At 41.9% G+C, this 17,197-nt stretch overlaps 1 protein-coding gene across 1 annotated transcript in view; it reads left to right on the top strand.

The window, feature by feature from the left end:
* The first annotated feature begins 2,651 nt into the window (after nucleotides 1-2,651).
* Nucleotides 2,652-17,197, top strand: part of LOC103760001 (fatty acyl-CoA reductase 1-like) — a 73,674-nt gene continuing 59,128 nt past the window's right edge. The window contains exon 1 of the mRNA XM_018086234.3: nucleotides 2,652-2,874. Within this exon, the coding sequence (XP_017941723.1) occupies nucleotides 2,686-2,874 (189 nt within the window). The 5' untranslated portion in view covers nucleotides 2,652-2,685. The remainder of the gene's footprint in view (nucleotides 2,875-17,197) is intronic.

Genomic DNA, 17,197 nt, shown 5'->3' with positions numbered 1-17,197 from the left:
CAGGGATCTGTCTGAACATATCAAATTGAAGCATTCTGACTCTTGTGTCATGATCTCAAAACATCAATTTGTTTGTGCATATTAAACAAATACGCAGATATTCTTTCCTGATAGTTATCATGGCATCAAATGGGTACAAGAATTTTGTATTTTCTTCTGAAGCTCCTTTAGGAAAGGGAAAAATAAATGTACTGCATGCAGACACAAATCTGATCCCTTAATAGGCAAACATCATCTCATTCTTCGTGGCTTTTTATTGTGGATGAGGCCCTGAGCAATGGGATCCAACTCTGATACTGGCCCTACCAACTGTGTACTGCCTCACTTGGACTGCTTTGCTGTAGAAAATAGAAAGGATGTGATTTTTCTTCCTTTGTCTTTAAACCCTGTAGGGTTAAGCCAAGAATCAAGAGAAACAGGAGATTGCCTTAGAAGTTCCTTTTTTCAGTGGCTGTGGGCTTCCATTTTCATCATACCAGAATAGCTTGGGAGATGCAGTTGATTTCCCAAATTTATGGAATCAAACCTTCAAAATGGTCTCAGACTAGATGGAGAAGAACTGTCAGTTATGTGTGTGTAGTCCTTGCCAGAAACACTGAACAAAGTTTGGCTGCACAGTTAATTTTAGGGACACTTCAAAGTAGTGTGTTTCATTTATTTTGCTATTCTAGCAGGCATTGAACATCTGGCCAAAACAGATGAAGCCCCTTTTGGATAACTTTGAAACAGATAACCCAAATGAAACAACATAATAAATTGATGTCCACAAGTGGAAACCTTTAACAGTTATTTGTGCAGTGATCTACAACTATAAGGCAAAACAGAAATGTTTAGTGATGCAGGTGGGAAGTTGCTCTCTGCTCCTCAAGTGTGGGAAGGAGAGGAACTCCTATTAAACACTGTGGTAATCTACAAGTTTGTGGTGCAAAGTAACTTTCTAAATGTACCTTTTTTCCTAGCAGCATATTAGGTGAGGTTAGGAAGATACGATCTTCTGAATATGAATTTGAAGTAAGGATCCAGTGGCTGGAAGTCTTACATTTTATCTTTTTGTTTCCTGATGGTCAGTAGATTTTGTATGGTCTCTGCTGACTAAGGACTTCTTAATTTTTCTGTGTTGCAGGGCATGCGTCGTGACAAATTTCTTAAGTCTTTTGTCATCCCCATTTTATCTGGCTAAGCTACCAGCTCCTTCTGGCCTTACACACCCTTTCACACACTCCCAGGTTCTGCAAGTTTCTGTCATCCAATATCACTCAGTTTTTCCGAACCTGAATGAGATGTGACATTTTGCTATAAATAAGTTCATTATCTAAGAGTTTAACCTGTTTGTTTAACTTCCCAAGTGGCCAGCTCTTTAATAAGACCAGGTTTTTAATAGGCCTAGATGGACCTTCTGTGTTCATTTAAATTATAATCTAGACCATATCTGAAAGTAGGCTAATACCCAAATCCACTGAGCCAGAATACTCACAGCTCTTAGTTCGTAAAATTGTGTCCCTCAGAACTTATTCTGCTTGACCCACTTTCTAAATCAGATTCTACACCTGATGATTCGTTTTGGATAAAGAAATTCGGGGATTTTCATTTGTTTGATGTGAATTACTGTGGTCCCAGGCAGCACTGGGAAAGAGGAACAAGAACAATGTCTGTATGAAGGCTTGTGGTTTTTTCTCTAAGTCAGGCACTTCACTGTGCCTCAGTGGTTTACTAGGCTTCAGAAATGCAAAAGGTTTGGTGAAAACAGGGACTCTTAGAAGGCTGCAAAAATGCAACAAATGCAGTATTTCAGTTTTGAGGTATTTGCATTTTATTAGCGTGCAGTTCACTCATGCTGAGAAACTTGAGATGGCCAACAGTGTTTCTGAAGCTTCTACAGGAGGAAGAGAAGTTTTTCTGGGGTACCTGAAGATCATTGTTCTGGTTCTTGAATACTTGATTGACTGTGTCCTACTATTCTTGTTTCTTGTTGTTTCAAATTCTGTAGGCTTTTTTCAAAATAAAAACATTTAGTGGTACTTTTCATGAGCCTTTCTCTTGCAGTATAAATGTTTTATGCTTACTGGGATCTGCAGCACTTCAAAGACAGGAGTTGTTTTGCTTCCATTGGACTAATAGGGAGAGGGGCTTTTCTAAGAGGATTCAATCCAGCCTTGTTTGTCATTTAATCAACTTAAGAGTTCGAATCAGGATGGCTGGGGTCATACAGGCCTGAAACCATTGCATCTAATTAAAATACTTAACTGGGACACTTCATGTGGGAGCCTGGTCATGTCAGCCCCGTTATTTAGTCAGTGGATCTCGAAGAGGGAGTTCAGGCAACCTAAACTCCAGAGAAAGCTTCATGGCTGCCACTTCACAGTGTAGGAGATAAATACTGTTCAACACTGTGTGGAGCATCTACTGCTGGGAGTCTTGGACAGCACAAGCTGTGTTGGACTGCTGTGTGCAGCTATGGTGTCACATGGAGGATAAGGCTGAGCCTGAGTTTTTTTAAGCTTCTCAGATTTTTGTGGTATATTTTCACAGTAAAGACTTTTTAAAAAATTCCTCTTTTAAATTGCCATTGACAAACGTGAGCTGCCATAGGTGACTAGAAAGGTTCTCCCAAAAGCCCTATAAAAGCCTTTATTTCTTCATCTTCTCAGGTACCTGCTGCAGGAAAGAACAGAACAAGAAGGCACCATGTCTGCAGTCTCAGCTTATTACAATGGAAAGACTGTACTTATCACAGGAGCGACAGGTTTCGTGGGCAAAGTACTGCTGGAAAAACTCCTGCGCTCCAGCCCTGAGGTGAAAGCAGTTTATATTCTTGTCAGGCCAAAAGCAGGACAATCAATGCAAGAGAGAGTGGCCAACATGTTGAAATGCAAGGTAAGTTTCTATGGTTTATTCTAGAATCTGATCTGAAATCCATTTGGGTGAAGCAAAGGACTCCTGTTTTACTCAATTCATGAAGAACCAACTTCTGCTGTAACTGTTGCATATATTTGGTGTGTTTAAAACAACCAAAAAAAATCTTACATTAATGTGAACCCGGGTCTGATTTTGATAGGGGATGCAGCATCTTACACTGTAATGATGTAATCTTTGTACTTCCTTTTTGCATTGCTGTTTGGTGAGAATATTTTTTGTCAAAAGTGTGTTACCGTAGCAAATTTCATTTTCGCAAGAAGAGCAGCGTTTTGCATTTGTAAACTCTTTTCCTTCCACCTCCTTTAAAACTTAATGTGTGAACATTAGCATTCAGAGATAAAACAGAGTGTGAGCCCATCACGCCCTGCTCCTCACCCTTATTGGAGAATTAAAATAATTTCACAGGATAAAGCCTAGTGGCTGCATCGCTGCAGTACAGGAGGGCATCTGCCATCTTCTGTGTCAGCTCCAGCCTAACCTCATTTAGCAAGGGCTAAAATGCTGTTGCATTTGAAAAGGGTGTTTTCCAAAGATGCTTGCAGTAGAATACAAAGGCTGTGGGCTGAACAACAGACCTGTATGACCTCCGCCCATGTCCCTTGATTCTGCAGAGGCTTTTTTTGCCATCCTGGTGGGGAAATCCAGATTTCTAGTGGCAAGAACAATGTCAAAACCCTTTGCTACATTTAATGTAGAAATTTATAAGGAGATACTGCTAGACCAGTTATCTAGAGTGGACTTGGCCTGAGGACCTCAAGGCTCTTGGATCCTCAGGCTTTTAGGCCAGTGGTGAGGTCATGGACTAGCTCAGACTCCTCCAGCTTTGGTAAGTGCCAGAGTTCAAGTTAATGCTTAATGCTAGTGTGAATTTGTACAGAGCTGATGTGAAATGAGAGGAAGGGACAGATCTGGCCCTAGCAGGCAAGGAATTACTTGGAATTAATCTGAGAAATGTCAACATATCTTTAGAGTATTGGCCTATAAGTTTGAACGAGACTTGACTGGCAGAATAGTCCTCCTCCTTCTACAGAAGTTAGAGGTAAAATAGGTCTACAGATAACTTTGAAACAAGAATGACTGGGAGAAAAAATGCATTTTTCCTCTTAATGTTTTGAGGCAGCAAGCTAGAAAAGATCTTGTGTCTGTCCAAGAACAGAGTTTGATTATTTTTGGTGTGTTTTTAACAGAGGGTAGGTTGTTTTCATGTTCAAGAAAATTTGTGAGTGATATAAAAGGAAGCGATCACATGGGTTGTTTTGTGCAAGTGTCTCATAGAATGATTTAGTTTCGAAAAGACCCTTGTGATCTTTAAGTCCAGCTATTAACCCAACACTGCTGAGTCCACCACTAAACCCTGTCCCTAAGTGCCACATCCACACGGCTTTAAATCCTTCCAGGGAGGGTGATTCAACCACTTCTCTTGACAGCCTGTGCCAGTGCTTGAAAACCCTTTTGGAGAAGATTTTTTCCCTAATATCCAATCTAAACCTTCCCTGGTTCAACTTGTGGCCTCTCGTCCTGTCCCTTATTTGCTGGGAGCAGAGCCTGACCCTCACCTGGCTCCCCCCTCCTGTCAGGGAGCTGAGGAGAGCAAGAAGGTCCCCTCTGAGCCTCCTTTTCTCCAGGCTGAGCCGCCCCAGCTCCCTCAGCTGCTCCTCACAGGACTTTTGCTCCAGACCCTTCCCCAGCCCCGTTGCCCTTCCCTGGACACGCTCCAGCCCCTCAATGTTTTTCTGGTAGTGAGGGGCCCAAAACTGGACACAGGACTCAAGATGTGGCCTCAACAGTGCCAAGCCCAGAGGGACAATAACTGCCCTAGAAATGACAAACCTAGTTATTTTTCAAGACTTCTATAAGCTTTGTTTGCATTTTATGTATAAATACTATTGGCTTATCTCCTCACTTGACCAGCACAGTTTGGTGCTGGTGTTAGCTCTAGGTGAGGCTCCTTAGTAGCTGTTTTATTGTTGCAGCTGTACTAGATGTACCCATTTTCCTTCCTAGCATGTGTCAGCAGTTTTAGACATGCCAGCAGCAAACAGGACTTGATAACCTCTCCTTGAACCTTTGACAGCTTCAGCGTGTTTCAGAGGAACAAAAGGAGGAGGCAGGTTTCTAAGTTAGGTTGCTGCAGTGTTGGAAAGAAAAACTCCAAGGGTACACTCACAAGTGTTCCAGATCCTCTCAAGGAAGAAGCTGTTTTTGTGATCCTGATCTTTCTAAAGTAACTCAAAGATTCTTGCCTAAGGCATAAACCCTACTCTTCAAAGGTGTCTTCCTTGTGAAAATGTTGACAGCCTTTGAGATTCTTTTTTTCTAGAAATGAAACTGTTAATTCCACTAACTGTTAATTTCATGGCTGATGAAGAGGGCAAAAAATATCATTCTTAACATTTTTTCAGATTGTTTCCAGTTGAGTTTGCTATATGTCTTTAACCCACATAATGGGTCATTCTCAATCTAGAGATTGCCCTTTCATTTACAGTTGTGGTTTGCATTCTCCAGTTTGGGAAATCACAGAATCATCTGGGTTGGAAAAGACCTCTGAGGTCATTGAGTCTAACCTTTGACCCAACACCACCTTGTCAGCTAGATTCTGTGATTCATTTTACATTTAGCTTTGATGTAGTATTATCCTCTGAAATTCTTGTTTTCACACCCAGAAAGGCAGTATTCTAGGAACCAGAGAAATAGAGAAAAACAGGTTTCCAACTTTTGAATATTCTAAACAGAGAGATAAAATGAGTATTTGGGATGAAGTAAGATGAAAGCAGACAGATAGATTGGCCAGAATTAGTTACAGTGCATAGTGTTTGGGTGCTTCAGGTCCTCTGGGGACTCCTGATTTTTGAAAGTACTTGCCTAGAACTTTTGATCTCTCTTCATGTATCTCTGTGAAATTTTTGTGGCTTTTGTCATTATATCTACAGGGGTTTAAACTCTGAGGTGTCACATTTGTGAGCTGTCTTTTTCACTGTGTGTGTATGTGACTATGCTGGAAGATGACTCCTGTTAAATAGAAAAGCAACTAGGTTACAAAAGGGTAATGTGGTGTGAAGGAGCAAAATAGCTTAGTTTGTGCTTTTCAGTGTTTTTTACATTTCAACTTCTGAATCCAACATGAAGAGTAAAATACAAAAAATAGTTTGGTCATAAATCAGAAGTCTTTGTCTGTGTTCTGCAGCTGAACAGATAACTTGGAAACGTAATATAGTGCTGGTTTGCTCAGATCTTGTTAAATTAGTTTTACATGTGGTTGCATTATTGCATTAATACAAAACGTGTAATGAACAGATACTCAATTATCGCAGCATCAAATCCAAAATGAGCACGTGCATTAAGGAATGTGTGGTGACCTTGCCTATTTATGAAAGGAGATGTTCTATTTTCCAGCAGCAAGTCCCTAAGGGAATCAAGCTATTACCCTGTGCTTAATGAAATGCCATGTCTGCATTGCACAGAGCACAGATGTTACACAAAAAAACACCCCAAATTTCAGGAGTGGCTGCAGCCTGTAGATGTGGATCACGAGGCAAAGCTTGACAGTCCTGTTTAATCGTTAGTTGATGGGAGGTGTGTGTTTATCAGAGGTAGGGAATTGTTTCAAGGAGTATTTTTTGTTGTCTGATTCCTCTGTGCACAGAAACAGACAGGAATGCTCTTGGAAGGGTTGTCTCAGATTCCCTGGAGAACAGTTACTGGGCTAATGCTGAGTCACTGATTGTAGCTTTCCTGTTGTCCCTGGGAGAGCAGAGCATTTTCCATGCCCTGCATGCAGTGAACCAAGGCTGCTGCTGCTGCCAGGCTGTTGCTCAGATCTGTTTGTTCAGTGCTCCTAATTAGAAAGATGAGTCAAAGTGGGGAGTGGAAAAGGCTCTTATTAATGTTTCTGATAATTCAGAGAGAAAATGGGGAGGCTGTGAGGCCGTTGAAAATGGGGAGCTGGGTGTGACCAGACATGCTTCAAAGTGCTGCTGCTTTTTCTTATTGTCCAACCACAGTAACCCTTATAGTTACAGTGGATGGTACAGACAGACCTTCTCTTCCCTGCAGAGCTTTGTCTGGAACTGCACATTAGGATGGGACTGACCACTGGAAATAGCAGATGCTTAGTGCTGTCAGACACCTCTGCCTCTTCAGTATTTCCTTGTCAAGTGTGTTATGTTTATCAGTAAACATATGGCAAGACCCTCTGTTAGCCCTATAAATTTCACCAAATCATGCCAGATTTATCTTTTTCCACCTCCTTTGACTCTCCATATCTCTGCTCCCTCACTCATGGATCTTGCTCATCACTAAACCAGTGCCAAACCAGTGCAGCATCACTCCATGTGAATCCCCTGAACTGACCACTGCAGTGGCGCATGCACCTGGATCAGAGTAATGAGGTTTTTAGGCTGGTGGAACAGGATCCTACTTGCTCAGTAGGAGGTCTGGAAACTGCTAATTGGAGCGAAACAGAGCTGAAGATCTTTTCTGCTTTATTGCTTATTTAGATTTGCCTCACTTTTGTGAGTAAATGATCAGAAATAACTCTGGTATTTGTGTACCAAAGGAACAAATCTGTCATTTTAACAAAAACTAGTTTCTTACTTGACCCTGTGATTTGTAAACCTTGTTATAGAGAGGAGTTACATCTCAAGGGTGGTATCTGACACGAATGTGGGCAAGGTTCTTAAGCAGTCTGTTCCTCTTTCCTGAGCTACCACTAACAGTTCCTTGTTCCATTTCAGTTCTTTCTCTTCTCCAATTTGTGTTTCTGTTCCAAGATTGGTATGGGTTTGCTTTCTGTGTTAGCAGCTTTCATCCTGCATCCTGCAGCACAAGGAAGGGCCAACAAGGCAGGTGCTTCCAGTGAGATAACCTGTCACACTGGACAAGAAAGAAGCCACCACTAGTCCTGAGCTCAAGCCTCACTCACGCGTCCCTGGTGTCTCTTTCTGCTGTTGCCTGCCAGCTGTCAGCACAGACTGCATTCTGCAGAAGGGCTGGAAGAGCAGCTGGATGAAAATAACAGTTGGGTTTTTTTTATTTTCTTCTAATACACACTTAGATGATAAACCATGATAAGAGAAAGGGGGGAAAGGTGGTGGTGGAAATCATGTCCACTATTACAGAAAAAATTCAGGCCAGAATCTGCTGGGGAAGAAGGGATATGTGACTGAGGTGATTCCTGGAGAAAATGGGCTCATTGCAGAGTTTCACAGTCATGATGGAATTTCCATCACTGCTTAGTATACATGGATGCCACACAGTGATTTAGAATTTCTTCACAGACTCCCTGAGTTGATCAGGGATGCATTAAGAGTTACGGATTTAGAACAACCCTAAATTTTCATAGCTTTGTCTGTTTTGTTACACTGATATGTGACCAATGACAGTATTAGAAATAATAACTCTACTTTCCTGTATATAATGTATATATTTATATATATTTCCAGTGTGTCTGGTGATTCTGATTCATCTCGGTGCCCGTTTGCAGACTGATGTGTAAGTGTTCAAAATGGAGCATCTTAGATCAACAGTCCTCATAGGAGAGGTATCCCAGTCTCTTTATCATCTTCAGCCCTCACTGGGCTTGCAACAGTATGTCTGTCTCTTGTGCTGGGGATCTCACAACTGGACACTGCTTCCCTCACCAGGGAGGGTTAATCATTTTGGCAGTGCTGCTGGCAGCTAAGTGTTGGGCTGATCAGTTCTGAAGAGCACTCTATAGACTGTCTTAACAGAGGCAGAAAAAGGAGTTTCAGACCATGCTATAGGCCATAGGCCAAGACTGAAATTATATTTTTTTCTGTCTGTATGTGTTTGAAGCACAAGTAACTTATAGAATTACAGAGCCATAGGATCAGTTATGTTGGAAAGGACTCTTAAGATCTTGGAGTCCAGCTATTTACCTGACACTGCCAAGTCCTCCCTGTCCCTAAATACCTTCAGGGGTGGCGACTCGACCACTTCCCTGGGCAGCCCATTCCAATGCTTGATACCCTTTTTGGTGAAGAAAGTCTTTTTAATATCCAGTTTAAACTTTCCTTTGGTGCAACTTGAGACTGTTTTCTTTCCACTCTGTCACTTGTTACCTGGGAGAAGAGAGTGACCCACACTGTGTTACAGCCTCCTTTCATGTAGTTGTAAAGAGCAGTGAGGTCCTCCCTGAGCCTTCTTTTCTCCAGGCTGAACACACCCAGCTCCCTTAGCCCCTCCTCATCAGACCTGTGCCCCAGGCCCTTCACAAAGGCATTTCCCACTGGGAGAAGCTGAGTCTCTTATTACATGGCTTCTCCTTGTACTCTTGCTTGAATCTCTCCCTGAAACATCAGCCTCTGATCACTTACAGATGAATTCTGTGGTGTCACCAGCATGGTTCCTGCTGATCTTGTCCCTTAAAAGCAGAACTCACAGTACTGGGAGCTCTAGGAAGGATTATGACCTGATCCTGTGACACATTGTCTTTTATTACAACAAGAAATGCTGCTGAAGCCCAGACAAGCCTTGGGGATGCCATTTGTGTGCAGGTCACAAGCTCTGCCAGGTGGTACAGAGTTCAAACCTCAGCTTTATCACTGTCAAGGAGAGGTCACTGCATAATGCTCTGTCTTTGCCCACTGCCTCCCACACTTCAGCTCCTGGGGGTGTTCACAGCAGGAAAGTCAACTTGTGTTTCTTTTTTAAAATAGAACTGCAGTTTTCAATTTTTTCCAGTTACACATAGGCACAACAGTAAAACACAACGAAATTAGGAATGATTAATTGACCTAGAATTGTAAATGAAAAACAAGAACACAGTGCTATATGAAACTGTAGGGGGTTAATGTTTCCTGTGTTCATGTCTTTCTACACACATACCCACTTCATGCAGAATGATATATAAAAGCTACCCTTTATTTTTATCTTTACTTCTTCATTTCATGCAACTTTTCCTTGGCCTTGACTGGAATCACAATAAACCATCAGATTTCAAAAGTTGTTTTTTTTCCTTAAAATCCCTTTGTGGTGTCAAGTAGATCATGATGGAAACAGCAACAGTTCCAGAGGAGGATACAGAGCTTCAAATATAAGCATTCCAGAAAAATCCCTCTAGCCAATTATATGCTGATGGATGTGTTGCTAATGCCTCAAAGTTAAAAAAAAAACTGAAAAGGAGAAATTTCACAGTTTCACATTAGATGTGTAACAAGAGACTTGTGCACATGTTTAAACATAAATATTTGATTATTCTGCTAAATTTGTAAAGATACCATGCCTAATTTTGCGCAGTTCTTTGAGAACTCTGAGGGTCAGAGACTTCATTTTATCCAAGGAACTCTACAGACAGACTTTTCATGGAGTAAATACAAAACTGTTCTCTGCAGCCCGATTAATACATACACATCCGTGCACACAAAAGGAACACATGCATAGAGGTACTCTCTTTCAAGCCATTTTAGTTTTATTTAATGGTAGGTATCCCAAGGGATTTGTATGTTAGTGACAATGTCTGCAGTAAAGATACTGGCAACTGGTAAATGACAAAATAAAGGTTCAGCCCTTGAAGCAAATGAGCAGGTAGTACCTTGAGAATGATGCAATTTAAAAAAAAAAAACCTCAAAAGTAAGATTTTCTCTTGTCACTAACAGCTTAGGGTTGCAGTTAGGCTGCATTTGCTACTGTCTGTAAAATTATATGCTGTTTTAGTGCAGTGATATTTTGGGACACTTATAGCCTGTAACTTCACAATATTTTTTCTTTAATGTGCAAGGGTGTCATTTCAGAAGAAAGAGGGAATCTCACCAGGGAGTTAGCAAACTAAGATTGCAGTTGAGTCACAGCTTTAAAGGATCTTCATAACATTGCTCGAATTTGCATTTGTGCCGACATGTTTTCTGGTTTGCAGCCAAAGCCCAGTTCCTGGAATCAGTAGAATTCTGTGGTATTTTCAATTAGCTTTGGTTGGATATCTCATGAAGGGTGGATTTCAAAGAGATGATGGACCTAAATAAGTAGTTTATAGTTGACCTTTCAATTACATGGCACTGTTTTGGATTTTCTTTTTGTTCTGGATAATTTTGTTTCTTATATTAAAAATGCATATATGAGTTTGGTTTCACTGTCAGTATTTGGACTTCAGATGATACCAATTTAAACATAGTAACAAGTATTTGATACAGGGATGCAAATGCAGTTAATCACTCTCCTATATCTGGGAAACCAACACTGTCTGACTGCAGCCTTGGAGGATAAGAAAGCCAGACAGTTTTGGGTTTGGAAGCTACCAAACCCAGTAAGTAATTGTTTTACTGGTACTGCTGACTTCATCCTCCTTTCATTGCCCATCTGATTCCACCTAAACTTGACCTTGTGTGTCAAGTTGGAAATGGAAATAGGATCCTAAAGTCAGATTTTCGATTTTAGATTATCTAATCCACAAAGATCACTTTTATGCTGGTCAGATCTGTCCATCCAGAAAGTCATCCCGTTTTGGATGTGGGGCTCCTTGCCAGGAGAAAGCTTTCAGCATCACCACCACTGCTGTCTGTGTATCCTGAGAGGTAAAAGTCAAGGAAATGAGAGGGGGATAAAGGAAACGTGTCACAAGGGAGAGGGATGGTGGAGCTCAGCGCGGCATTTTCCAAGAGCACAGGAAAAGCACAAAGAGCACTGAAGAGAAAAGCTCTACCCCACAGGCTCGAGAGTTTACATCAGTAGCAGAAATCAGAGCCATTTCCCAGCAGCTTTTGCTGGCAGCAAGGCCACGGAGCAACATCATTAGAGAAGTCCTGTTAGGCACCCTTTGAAACCTTCCAATTTCTCCTGTATCCTGGTTTTGCTCAGGCACATGGGAGAGCTGAGCTTTTAGGCAGCTGCACAGCATGCTTTGTGTTCACAGTTTTGCCAAGTGACCCGTTCACCAACAAGGCCTTCAGCAAACATGTTTTTAAACAATGTTTGTCATTTTGCTGGAGCCTGGGACTTGGCTCTTGATGTGTGCGAGTTGGCACGATTCCTTTTTGGGCTGTTGCACTTCAGAACCGCTCTGGACACCAACGGAGCTGCTCATGTACCAGAGCTCATCTGCAGACTTGGGTTCTTTGCTTGGAGTTGGGGCTGAGTAAGGACAGCTGACCTCAGACAACCTCTGAGGGCCTGTAAATCACAGTCAAGAATGAAGGCTTATCTTCCTCTGAGATGGGCCGGCAATGGATCTGTCAGTCAACACCCAGAGAGCAGAATTGCTATTCCATCATTCAGCAAAATAGAAAGTTAACTCGTGTTTTATCCTTCATGTCTGATTTTATTACATTCTATCCCCAGCTACCTCTGCCACTGTTTTCTTAAAGGAAGCTTTTCTATTTTCCTTAATTTAACCCTGGCCTTCCTTACCTGTGTTTTTCCTTATCTGGCAGCTGACTATGACTGAATGATGGATGCTAAGACCAATTTTGTGTGAGAAAAACCTCACAGATAAAGTCTGTTATGAACAAAATATGGCAGTTTAGGAAGAAATCCTAAACACAGGCAGCAGAGCGTTTAATCTTCTGTTTTGGCTTCCCAGTCAAAACCCTCAGACCTGATCACTGTATAAAAGTTGGCTGAAGGTCACCTTCAAATGCAGTTTACTCTGCTTTTATTACATTTACCAAAGCCATGAGGACTGTCAAGGATATTAGGGAGAATGCTTTAAAAACTGTGAAGTTCTGACTCACATCATTGCATTCACAAATCAAAATGTCTGAGTTGTCCCAAGGAACCCAAGTGTGAAAATTGGGGTTTGGTAATTTTCTGGGGTCTTGTATTATGCCTTTTGTTTTCTTTTAATGGAGCTGAGGGTGGGAATATTATTAGTGTTAGCCTGTCGGAAATTAATTTTGCTTCTTGAAAGAAAAACTGCTGGGGAGAAACAGCTCTACCATTCACAGTCAGTGTCTGATTGCACCAAGATTTAAAAGCAGGGACTGAGCTTGGTGTCTTCAGATGGGACTTCTGGGCACTGCTGCAGTATAAATAGCAAATATTAATAACAAATACAAACACTGACATGTTTAAAAGCCAAACAAGCCTTTGATACTAACTGTGTGTACATTTGATCTGTATTATTGTATGTTTTCTTCTCATCTTTCTTGTCTACTCTTCTAGCTATCTCCTTTTCTTGCCATCTAAAATGTGGGGTTTCAGAGATTAGTTTAGGGTTGAGGTCTCTTATTTTGGTTTTGTGTCTTCAAAACACTAAAATCTGTTTTCAAGCCTTCATTCTACTGCTAAGCTCAGCAAAACTGGGCTCCAAGCTGGCTATTATTGAGCATTACAATTATGTGTTACACTATAAGTATTTTATCTATACAATCAAATTTTTATGGTGATTAGTATCTTCCTGGTAGGAAGTTAAAAAAATGCACCCCAAAATGTTTTTTGGAAAAGAAACATGGGCAAGGACAAGCAAAATGCACTTTTTTGTTGAATTACCTTGATTGCTTTGGTGGAGCTCCAACACCAGGACCCTGAAAAGAGGGAAAAAAATCCCTCAATCCCAATATTTTGGTATGACCTCTTCTAAATTAACAATTCTCATTTTTAGGGGGGGTTGTTGTTTTTTGGATTTTTTTTAAACTCCTTCAGATTTTTATTTTTAAAATTACAGAATTATAATTCAGAATTGCAGCAAAAAATTTCTGGTCAATTGGCAATTTTTTCCATTACTTGGAAAATTTCCCCTTTAAATCAAGCAAGAATTAAATTATATAGGTTCTCTTTTTGCTAGTGAATTCATCTTGAAAAATTTTGTGTCCAAGGGCTCTTTACTGGTCTCAAGTTTATACTAATGTTTTATTTATTAAAGATGTAGAAAAATCTGCTAATATACATACATACACTGTAAGCATGTGTGGTCAGATTCCTCACTCAAAACTCTCATGATCTTTTCTAGAATACATCTCAGTCTGACCTCTTTAAACCCTTTTAGAAGTATCTCTCTTACTATTCAGGAGGAATCAAGTGTAAAGTAGACTGAGACTATAAAACAAATACAAATAATTTCAGCACTGGAAAGGGCATTCCAATACAAAGCAGGACAAAATCTTCCATGGTGGATCAGGGAAAAACATTTTTATGTGCAGATTTCTGTTTGGGGAGGTTGTTTGCATAAAGGAAATAACCTGTTAAAAAATCTGATGTGTTCCTTACTGTGTTGTATCCATACTTGGAGGCACACTGTCTCTCTGATGGTTGACTCCTCGTTGGATGTGGGCAGTTCCCAAGCTGCTGCCCTTGCTTTAATCTCCAGGGAGTTGACTTTATTAGAACTGTGTATGTGTGTGTGTGTGTGTGTGTGTGTGTGTTGCAGCAAATTTCTTTGCCACAGGGGCAAAGAGGGCATGAAAAGCTATGTATTCCGTTTATTTCAGAAGCCTCTAGGCTTACTAGATTCTAGAGGACACTTATGGCTGGAGAAAGGCAAATGTTGTCAGAAAGGGCAAGAGGGACAATTCAGGCAGCTGCAGACCAGGCAGTTTCACTTCTGTCCCTGAAAAAACCATGGAGGGAGTTTTTTAACACATTTCTGGGTACATGAAGGTCGCTTTAGAATGGTCGGAATAGGTTTGGAAAAGAGAAGACCTGATCACCTTCCAGTACCTGAAGGGAACCCACAAGAAAGATGGAGAGAGAATATTTCCAAGGGCCTGGAGTGACAGAACAAGGGGAAATGACTTCAAATTGACAGAGTAGGTTTAGATTGGATATTAGGAAGGAATTCTCTCCTGTGAGGGTGGTGAGGCCCTGGCACAGGATACCCGGAGAAGCTGTGGATGCCCCATCCCTGGAAGTGTTGAAGGCCAGGTTGTACAGGGCTTGGAACAAGCTGGGATAGTGGAAGGTGTCCCTGCCCATGGCCGGGGGTTGGAACTGGATGATCTTTAAGGTCCCTTCCAACCCAGGCCATTCCATGATTCTGTGATTGACCTTAGCTTGACCAGTCTGATTGTGCTTTGTGATAAAATGACTGAATCTGTGGATGAGGGGAAAGCCATGGATAAAATTGACCTTGACATAAGCAAAGCTTTCAGCACTGTCTCCATCAGAATGTCAACATGCAGATAAGGATGTTACAGTCAAGATGGGGAGAAGAAACCTGGCTGGACAGTCAGACTGCAAGAATTTAATGGTTCATGCTTTGTCTGGAGGCCACTTATAAGAAGAATTCCCAGGAGTTTCTCTGGGAACTTGCCCTATTTAGTATCTTTAAAAAAATCCCCAGGCTACAGTGCATTCTCTATGCCAGACTACTGATAACTGGCAGTGCTGTCATAAGTAATATCTAATATCTATCTATCTAAGCTGGAGAAGGGAAACAGAGGAATAATACTATTCTGCATCTCTGAGCTCCTGAGGACCAGTAGCTTTCCCTGATCTTTTTATACATCCCTTGGCTTTTACTTTCTTGCTGCTGCTGGGCTGTGTTCAATGCGAGGAAGTTTCTGTGTGGGAGAGGTCACTCCCTGAACAAACCTTTGTGAGATAAGCTCTTCCAGCTGCCTCGGGAACATCCTGGTGGGGTTAAGTCACAGGAATTACTGCACTTGGTGATAGTGAAGCAAATGAGCAGCTGGCTGGGTTTCAACCACCCCAGTATCTGTTGGAGGGAACACAGCAGGGCATAAGCAGTGCAGGAGATTCCTGGAATGTGTTGGTGACAACTTCCTTCTCTGAGTGATAGAGGAACCACCAACAAAGAGGAGCTGGTGGGAAATCTCAAAGGCAGCCTCAGCTGCATTGACCATGAAATGGTGGAGTTCAAGATCCTCAGGACAGTGAGGAGAGCACACAGCAAGCTTATTACCTTGGACTTCAGGAGACAGACTTTGACCTCTCCAGGAATCGGCTTGGTAGAGTGCCATGAGATAGAGCCCTGGGGAGAAGAGGGGCCCTGGAAAACTGGTTGATATTCAAGGATCACCTCCTCTGAGCAATGTGTGTGTCCCAATGAAGAGCTGGACAAAAATGCAAGGAGCTGTTTGCATGGGTGAGCAAGGAGGTCCTGGACAAATTCAAACACAAAAAGGAAGCCTACAGAAGGAGGAATCAGGGACAGGTAGCCTGGGAGGAATACAGAGAAACTGTTGGAGCAGTCAGGGATCAGGTTAGGAAAGCCAAAGCCCAGACAGAATTAAACCTGGCCAGAAATGTCAAGGGCAACAAGAAAAGCTTCTATAGGTGCATGGTTGATAAAAGGAAGAGTAAAGGAGTTGGGGTTATTCGGCCTGGAGAATTCAAGGCTCTGGAGAGAGCTTAGAGCAGCCTTCCAGTGCCTAAAGGGGGCCTATGGGACAGCTGAAGAGGGACTTGTGAAGATGTGAGATACATATCAGAACTTCACATTCTTCCTCCAGGACAACTATTTAAATATCTAGATGAATCATAGCTTCAGTCTACCCCTTCTGTCAAGTAAATGAAAATTGTTTTCCCCGTTTCAATGAGGGACGAAGCAGATGTACCGCTTCCAGATGCAGTGTGTCAAAAGCTGACCTAATATGGAACTTGCAGTGAGTTCCCATTTCAACAAACATGCTGTAAATAAAATACCTGCTTAGGCATTTTCCTGGAGCAAGGTTTATTTGACCTGTGTCAGCAGAAAGCAAGCAAGGGAGCTTGTGTCTTGTGAGTTCTGACTTTTTTAACCCAAAGACCTGTAAGAGCAGGGTTAATCTTCCCTAGTTTTAGCTTCTAAAAGAGGCGTTTACCTAAAGGGTGCAGTTTCATGACTGACCTGAGCCACTCAAAGTCCCTGCTGATGCCATCGAAAGGGATGGATTCTCCAGGTGCCACATGAACTGGCTGCTTCCCACATGCTCCTGTTAGGCCTTATACATAGTTATAGCAGAGGAATTGGTCTGACTGAAAACCCACAGACAACCTTCATCCCCTGCACAGAACCCAGCCCCAAAATTTGGCAGCACTAACAAAAAGACCTCCACCCTCTGGCTGAAAACATAACTCCTGCCTCTGCCAGTTCAGCTCCTGGTGTGGCCACGTGACAGACAGGGAAGAGCCTTGGCTGTCAGTGGAAACGTGGAATCAGACTTAGGCTATCATAAGGAATGAGGGTGGCTCAAGTACACATATGTGTTTACTCTTAAGTCTTTAGCCTAATCTAGGCAGCATTTTCAGCTGAATTCCTAACTTTTGTGTGCCTGAAGCTAGAAAAGAGTGTGGGACAAGGAGAACAATATGCCAGTGAAAGACTAAGCCTTGACATCTTTTCCAGTGCCGTGGGTAGAAGCTTTTACCCAGCCACAGAATTCTGCATTG

Source organism: Manacus vitellinus, unplaced genomic scaffold, assembly GCF_001715985.3.
Source record: "Manacus vitellinus isolate BGI_N305 unplaced genomic scaffold, ASM171598v3 scaffold_90_pilon, whole genome shotgun sequence".
Lineage (NCBI taxonomy): Eukaryota > Metazoa > Chordata > Aves > Passeriformes > Pipridae > Manacus > Manacus vitellinus.
Note: the sequence above shows the minus strand (reverse complement) of the source record. Positions and strands in the feature narration are given on the sequence as shown.